This window comes from Pseudopodoces humilis, chromosome 10 (genome assembly GCF_049639895.1).
Source record: "Pseudopodoces humilis isolate 2021_Gansu_Grassland_sample_001 chromosome 10, ASM4963989v1, whole genome shotgun sequence".
Classification (NCBI taxonomy): domain Eukaryota; kingdom Metazoa; phylum Chordata; class Aves; order Passeriformes; family Paridae; genus Pseudopodoces; species Pseudopodoces humilis.
In genome coordinates, this window is record NC_142209.1 from 23,064,725 (window position 1) to 23,072,462 (window position 7,738).

General features: G+C 59.5%; 1 protein-coding gene across 1 annotated transcript; it reads left to right on the plus strand.

Moving 5' to 3' along the window:
* Positions 1–452: 452 nt before the first annotated feature.
* Positions 453–5,174, plus strand: TSPAN1 (tetraspanin 1). Its single transcript, XM_005521118.3, has 8 exons — positions 453–527; positions 657–721; positions 1,670–1,876; positions 2,270–2,344; positions 3,048–3,146; positions 3,512–3,649; positions 4,129–4,212; positions 4,462–5,174. The coding sequence occupies exons 2-8, from the start codon at positions 665–667 to the stop codon at positions 4,513–4,515; spliced, it is 714 nt and encodes a 237-aa protein (XP_005521175.2). The 5' UTR covers positions 453–527; positions 657–664; the 3' UTR covers positions 4,516–5,174.
* Positions 5,175–7,738: the final 2,564 nt, after the last annotated feature.

A 7,738-nucleotide genomic window follows, 5' to 3' on the forward strand; every position in this document is an offset into this window, starting at 1 on the left:
GGAAATTCGGGTTTTGGAGGGGTCCCTGCCTGAGTGGCGGCGAGAAGAGGGACAGGCAGGTCACCCCCAGAACCAGCCCGCGAAGATGGGGCGGCTCAGCCTTGGCTGGCAGAGGGAGGCTGTGAGTGCTGGGGGTGCCCGCAGCAGGAAAACCCCGAACACGGTGCCCGGAGTGCGGAGGAGGGCGGCGGGGTGGTGCCCCCAGAGCTGCAGCCTCCGGCACAGGCTGGAACAGCCCCGGGGCCGGTACCGCGGCCCCCCAGTGTCTCCACGGCAGGAGGGACCCCGCGGGGACACAGGCAGGGAGCCGGCAGCGCGTCCCACAGAGAAGGCCAGCAGCAGAGGGCAGCAGGGCTCCGGGCTCCCCGCCACACCGAGGGGTGGCCCCGGCGGGGCCGGACGGGGCGGGGGGCTCCGGCGGCGGGGGCGGCCCCGGGGCCGCGCCCCGTTAAAGGCGGCACCGGCGGGGCGGTGGAGGCAGAGCGGGCTGGGGCAGGACGGGACGCTGGGCTCTGCTCTCCCGTCAGGTAAGTTGGGTTCTGTCCCTCCCCGCCCGTGGGGACCCCCGGGTCTCCCCTGGAGGGGCGCTGGGCTCCTGGGACGGCGGCAGCTGTACTGCCTGAGGGGTCCCCCGGTAACCTCTCTACTCTCCCCAGGTGCAAAGATGGGGTGCTTCACCTTTATCAAGGTCATGATGATCCTTTTCAACCTGGCCATCTTCGTAAGTGCGCCCCGGAGGTCGGGATGTGCGGGAGGGGGTCCCGGGGAGCCCCCGGAGCGGATGTGGGGTGCGTCTGGCTGGGCTGTCCTGCCCCTCCGGGCTCCTTTCTGTGGGCGATGAGGTGGAGAGTGTGGGCAGGTGGGTGTAGGTGGGACTTGCAAAGCCCAGAGGGCTGTGCCGTGCTCTGGGGACAGCGGCTGTTGCATCAGCTGCCCTTGTCCCTCGCTGTGCTGAAGCTTGGGAAGGTGCTGAGTGCCCCGGAACAGGGGGTTTGCTGTGTCCCTGCCTGGGGGCTCTACCCCCTTGTGTAGGCTTTGGGGTTCCTGGATGTCGGGAATTCAGAGCACATGCAGCCTCTACTCCCACCCAGGGCAAGGAGTGGAGCTCACAAGAGCTGCCCTGGCCCTGCAGGAGGCACCTGGAAGGGGTGTGTGGTAGGGTACAGCCTTTCGCTCTGCTGAAACGCTCCCTCTGTAAAGCTCCTGCCAGGATTTGAGTGTGGTGGGGAAGGTCGAGCAGGCAGAGGGGAGGGCTGGCACACAGTGCAGGCAGCCCAGAGGTGGGCTTGCCCAGGAGTACATGACTATCTGGGGCTGCTCAACTTCTCCTCTGGGTGGGCAGGCAGCTGCCCTGTAGGGGGGAACTTGTGGCAGAGTGATGGTGGCCAGTGTCCACACTGGCCATGGCGAGGCAGGTGGCACTGCTGGCACTGAAACCCCTCGGGCTGGGGAGGGGGGCAGCTGTGACACTGCCCAGGGGATGTGCTGGTGGTGGGGTGCGTTTCAGGGTGCTGACCTGTCTGGCAATGCCTTGAGCTGCCTGCAGTGCTGCAAAGTCTTGCTTGGTGTGGTGAAAAATGGCTGAGGGGAGAAACACCTGTGCCAGGGCCTCCCCCAAATACTAAATCTCGTGCCTATCTGGAAGCTGACATTGCCTTTCTCCTCCCAGCTCGGTGGCGGGACCCTCCTGGGAGTTGGCATCTGGGTCAAAGTGGATGGAGAGTCATTCGTGAATATATTTGGGGCGCTCTCGTCTAGCATCCTGCAGGTTGTGAACGTGGGCTATCTCCTCATCGTCATCGGTGCCATCCTGCTGGTGATCGGCTTCCTCGGGTGCTACGGTGCCCAGAAGGAGAGCAAATGTCTCCTGATGATGGTATGGACCTGCCTGACCTTATCAAGCTTCATTTGAGCTGGGTCTGTGGTGGGGGAGACCTGATGGGCAGGTTTCTCTGCCCATGATGTTTCCATGTGGTGGCAGTCTGGATGGCCCTTGGAAAGGCAGTGCTGGACTCAGTCTCTGCCCCAGGAAAGGGTGAGAGGAGGCAGGAGTGGGGGCTAAGCTGAGGTCTCTCTTGGAGTGTGTCCAGAGAGCTCAGCCCATGCAGGTGGAGGGCTGGAGGACCCCAGGGTTGTACTGCTCCTGCCCAGGAGCAGAGCTGAAGGCAGTGAGGGAGGAGGGCTGGAGCCCTGGGGAAGCAGACAAGTTCCAGGGGCTTTTGAGGATTCTGGCTGTTGGTTTGACCTCCCTCCCCTTGCTGTGTCCTAGTTCTTCTCACTGGTGCTGATCATCTTCATTGCTGAAGTTGCTGCTGCCGTGGTGGCTCTGGTCTTCACAGGTCTTGTGAGTGCAACAGCTGAGGCTTGGGTTGGGCTGATCTGGGACCTGTCCTACCCCTTGGGAAAACAGGAGACATGGGCTGGCAGCGCTGCCCGTGGGTGTGGAAGCTGTGTAGTGGCCAGTGCTGCAGGAGGAAGGGATGCTGGTCACTGCTGGCACCAGCTACGTGGGCAGGCTGGCATAGCCTGGGGTGGTGGGAACAGGGGTTCCTGTTCTATCATAACCCTCATTATTTTAGGACAAGTTTTGCTGACTTCTTTCTGTCAAGCCCCTCAGTCCCTGACCAGCTTAGGCTTGATACCTCCCCATCTCTGAGGGTAGGAGCCACTGGGGGGGGGAATCCCTATTGCCTCATGCTGAGCAAACTCACCCCCTTATTAGGCACGTGAGAAACCACCTGGGGACAAAGGTGACTGCCTCATTAGGCACTGGAGAAGTCAACCACAGGGTGAACGTCATTCCTGGCTCTCTCGCTTAGTGCAGCTTATCAGATGACTCACTGGGCATAAGTGACCTTGGTGCCATAAAGCACTGGTTAGTGGGGAAGGGGAAAACTCTAGGTGGGTCAAATGGACATGACGTGGCTTCTGGCCATTCTGGGTCTTTTGGGCTTCCTTTCCATAAGCTGAGCCCAGTATGGGGATGCTCAGCTCTGGGGTGCTCCCCAGGAGCTTCTCTGATGGTGTTTTCCTTTCCTTTCTTCCAGGCAGAGACGTTGCTGACAGGTCTGGTGACCCCGCTCCTGAAGGAGAAGTATGGGGTGGATAGAACATTCACAGAGATCTGGAATGTCACCATGACAGAGGTGTGCTGGGCCCTGTGGACCTCTCCTGTGGGTCGGGATCCCCCCAGCATGGGCTAGGTGCATGTCTGGGTGGGACAGTGAGATGGAAGTGGGCACACATCACAATCCTGGTGTCCTGAGCTGTCACTGCCTCCTCAATTTCCCATGTTCCTGGGAACTACCTGCTTGGGACCTAGTGGGGTGAGAGATGTATGTGGTAATGTGTGGGGCAAAATCCTGGTGCCAGGGTGACTACAGAGCAGCCCACTGAAGCAGGGTTGAGCTGGGTCACACCCTCTGTGAGCCAGTGGGGTCTGGACGGTGTTGGAGCATGGAGGGAGACCTGTAGAATGCTCTTCCCATCCCTTCCTCTCTCTCCCTCTTAGGTTCACTGCTGTGGCCTGAATAACTACACAGACTTCAACAACTCCTACTACTATGATACACACAACAGCTACCCCAGGCAGTGCTGTGACATGCGGGAGCCCTGCAATGGCACGCTGGCCGCAGAAATGGCTGTCGAGGTACGGACGTGCTGGTGGCTCTTGCCCGCTGGCAGAGCCTGACTTAGGGTGTGCCTGGACATGGGGAGGGAGATCTCTCCTGTAGCTCCAGCCCCAGCTCTGCACTTGGTGGTCCCACAGGCTTTCAGTTCTGGGGGAATGCTGTGGTGGCCTCAGCTTGTCCCTGGTAGAAACAAGTAAAGCTGTTACATTGCTCTGGTCCTAAAGGGAACAGAGTAGCCTGCCTGGTGCTGGGCATGGATCCAGGCACCATTCTGCCTTTTTGGGTGATTTCTCTGCTTCTTCCCTTCCTTTCCTTGCTCCCTACCCAATATTTGGTCTGAGAAGTGGCTGAATTGCCCCTGAAACCTCAGATTTTCTCCATGGCTGTGTGCTCTGGGTTGAAGAAGCAGTACCTCCCTTCCTGGGGGATTCTGTGCCCTGGCAGCTGGGGTATCTCCACCTCTTGCCGTCCTCACCCACGTGGTTGCCTCCTGCAGGGCTGTTTCAAACAGATCTTGGAAGAAATCAGGACCAATGCAGGAGTGGCGGGTGGCGTGGCAGCCGGCATCGCTGCCTTGGAGGTGAGTGCCTGAGCACTGCTGCCTCATCCCTGTGCCTGGATGTGGGGCTGGGACCAGCCTGGGGGGCCCTGGGGGCTGGTGCAGCTCCAAGGACCACCTGCAGCTCCAGGCTACTGAGCCTTCTTCCCTGGGCACACCCAGCACTCCCCTCTGAGCACTGGGGATGGTGGGCTGTGACCCAAAGCCACGTTGGGAAGGAGAGGGAGGGTGCACATTTAAGGGAGCTGATTTGCACCTTGGCACCCCCAGATTGCGGCCATGGCAGTTTCCATGTACCTGTACTGTCGGCTGGATGAGAAGTGACCCCCGAGGCAGGAGGATGACCTGCCACTCCCCCATGCTGGGGTGCACCCGTGGCAGGCCATGCTCTCAGGGGGACCCCATCCCTCCCTGGGTCTGATGCTCTTCTGTGCACTGTGATTTGTAGCTGTATTTTGATCTACTGAGCTGGGATCTGTAGAGTTTGTGTATATTTTTGTACTGATATGGCATATGGAGTCTGTACATAGAGATTTGGGGTGTTTTTTGATTGGGGAGGGGGGTGTTGGGAGAAGCTGCTTGGTCTGTTTGGCTGATGCCAGCAGGAGATAAAGCAGCACAGGGGCTGTTCAGGGCTGCTGATCTGGCAATGGCACAGTGATGTCTCGATGAACTCCTGCGGGTGCTGCACCGCTCTCACACTGTCCCTGCCGTGTCCCCCTGCATCAGTTTGAGGTGGTAACTACATCCTCACTGGGGATGTATCTACTCCTCACCCATTTTCTGCCAGCCCTGGCCTTGTTGCCATGTGGTCCCCTGAAAGAGGGGCTGGCTGGTCTCTGCCCCTTCCCTGGCATGAAGACAGCCCTGGTGGCCCCTGGCTCTGCAGGGACTGAGGCTGCCCTATATCCCTTGTCATTTTGTGCCTAAACCCCTCCCCATGCTCTAAAGAAATGCAAATAAATTTTTCATCTTGGATACAAGTTATTTTCTTGAGTTGATCTTGGTGCTGCCTTTAATAAATACCCTCTGCTGGGGGGGCAGCAGGGCTGGGGGCTGCCTTGCCTCCCTCTCACCTTCCCTCCTGTGTCCTTGCAGGCAGCTCAGCCCTGCCCACAGCCTGCCTGCCCTCCTTGCCTGTGGCTCCTCAGCTGTTCAGGTGCTTGGAAACAGAGCAGCCCCGTGTTTGCATAACAGACAGGGTACAGGGGGCCACCGCCCTTACAGCCCCCTCCCTCTGCAACAGCCACTGCTTGCTCATAACACCCAGTCAGGGACTGAGCAACAGCTTGGCTTGAAAGGCGGGGCTGGCTGGGGGGCTCCTGTTCACCCTGCTTCACCCTTCAGCTGCAAGAACCCGGAATGGGGTGGTGAGGAAGGATGGATCCTGCCAGCCCCAGCTCTGAACATCTCCACCCCAGCGTTGTCCCACACCACCTGTGTGTGATGCACCTGCCCTCCCTCTCCGTGTGGGGATGTGGGAGGCATGTGGGCTGGGGGGAGTTTCCAGACACCCTCTTTCCCCCCTGCTCCTCCCTCTCTGCTCTATAAGGATACACTTGCTCTGCCTCAGTTTCTCCGTTCAAAAGCACAGCCAAGGTGGGTGCTCCCAAGGGCTCCTTCACCCTGTTTTGGCCACGGTGTGGGGCAGGGGGGGTGGCAGGATGCCAGTGTGCAAACACCTTCCCCAGGTGCTGCCTCGCTCTGTGCCTGCTGTGGCACCCCCTTATCAGCCCCTGCCCGGGTACGTGGCGGCACTGCCGTGGTCTGGCATCTCCCTGGTGCCATCCAGTACCTGCCACACTGGCAGGAGCAGGCAGGGAACAGCGAGGCAGGCATGGTCACCCACTCCCCACACCGGGTTAACTCAGCCCTGGGGACATGGGATTTGGCCCTGCCCCATGGAAGGTGTGGGAGGAAGCTGCCAGAAAATAGCCTTGTCTTTCCTGGATGGGCGAGTCCCAGTTCTACCATAAACTGGTGTCACCGCATGGGTGGCATCGGGGCTTCTACGCCTCTTTTCCCTCTCCAAGGATGCAGGAGCTGCCAGGAAGCCCTTCCTGGAGGAGTTATAGTGCCCAGGAACCAGTTGGCACAGAGCTGGGCACACCTAGTGCTGTCCTCTTCTGCCCCCTGTTTCTGGGATGCTTTGCAGAGGTGGCTCCTGGCACACACCCTCTCACCATCACCCCTGTGGGGTGGAGCAGGATCGGGGCGATGCCCGGCCAGCTGCTGGCTTCCACCTTTGCAACTCCTCCTAGCCATGGGGTTTCCGTGGGGCAGAAGAAGCAGTTTCTGTGGCACTGAGTTTTGTAAATAACCCTGCACCCACTGGCTTGGCTCCTCCCCTCCGCCTGCTGGGAAAACTTGAAGGACCAGTTTCTCCTCGCGGATGCGATTCCTCCCAATTGCCGTTCGCGGTTCTTGGCTGCCCTGGCAGCCAAAATCAGAGCAGTGGGGGGTAAACCGGACTGGCACAGCCTCCTGTGCTCCCACTGTGCCCCTGCCCTCCGTGCCCAAGCACGGCCACAGCTTTTGGGCTCTCCAAGGAGATCCCGTTCCAGCTGCTTCCCCACAAGCCCCGTGGCACATCCCAGCCCACCACCCACCCCCACCAGCTCATGTGGGCTCCACCAGGTACCCCTGCACCTTTTATATCCCTTAGACTCGCCCAATTCTCCCAGACTGGCACTCTGGGGCAATCAGAAACTGAGAGCACAATGCCGAAAGGTCCCTGAGGGCTTGTGGTGGCAAACAGAAACTTCCTTATTGCCCCGGGAAGACAGCAGGAGATGGCTCGAGCACCTGGCACATCTGGGTGTGTGCCAAAGTGGGGGTTCTTCTTTTCCACCTGGGATACAGGGTGAGGGAAGGCCTGAGGGCACTCTCCCTGCAGGGGTGTCGGGCAAGCAGCCAGGTGCCATGATGGGAGCCGCACACAGACCAAAATTCCCGGAGGTTTGTAGGGTGCACTCTCCATCAGCATCACTTGCCCCGGGGCACCGCAGGCGAAACCCTGTGTGGTGCAGGCGTCTGTGCTGGCAGGGAGTGGGCACTGATCGGCAATTTAGGAAAGGAGCCGCCCCCTCCTTCCTGGGAATTAGCGTTGATGGGAACAGGAACATGAAAAGAAGGAGGAACTGCACCTCTTTGGGTTTGTGCTGAAAAAGGGGGTAAATAAGAAGCAAAAGCAAACTCATCCAGCATCAGCTGCCCAAGGAGTGCCTGCTGTGGGGAATTTCCCCTGCCTGCTGTAACAGCTGGGTCAGGATGTTCCCAGACTCGGGAGAAGAGGGTATCCTTGAAGGGACAGGGTGGTCCAGGGAGAGAAGTGAGTCAATGCACACTTTCCCTGGCACAGACTGCCTGCTTGACTCCCCTTCTCCTCTTTCTCAGAGATAAACCATCCTGAGCACCAGCCTAACCCCACCAGTGCTTTCAAGGCAGCTCCCTGCCCTAATTATTTTGTTGGGCTATCAGAGGAGGCGATGCAAGGCTATTCAAAAGGCAGCAGGCTGGAGCTGACATTGCACCTGGCGTGTTAATC

What these genes read in the sequence shown, in the direction of transcription:
- TSPAN1 (XM_005521118.3), top strand. Translation starts at nt 665, where the DNA reads ATGGGGTGCTTCACCTTTATCAAGGTCATGATGATCCTTTTCAACCTG. An exon ending in GCAAATGTCTCCTGATGATG is followed by an intron (nt 1,877 to 2,269) that starts GTATGGACCTGC and finishes GCTGTGTCCTAG; the next exon opens with TTCTTCTCACTGGTGCTGAT. An exon ending in CCGCAGAAATGGCTGTCGAG is followed by an intron (nt 3,650 to 4,128) that starts GTACGGACGTGC and finishes TGCCTCCTGCAG; the next exon opens with GGCTGTTTCAAACAGATCTT.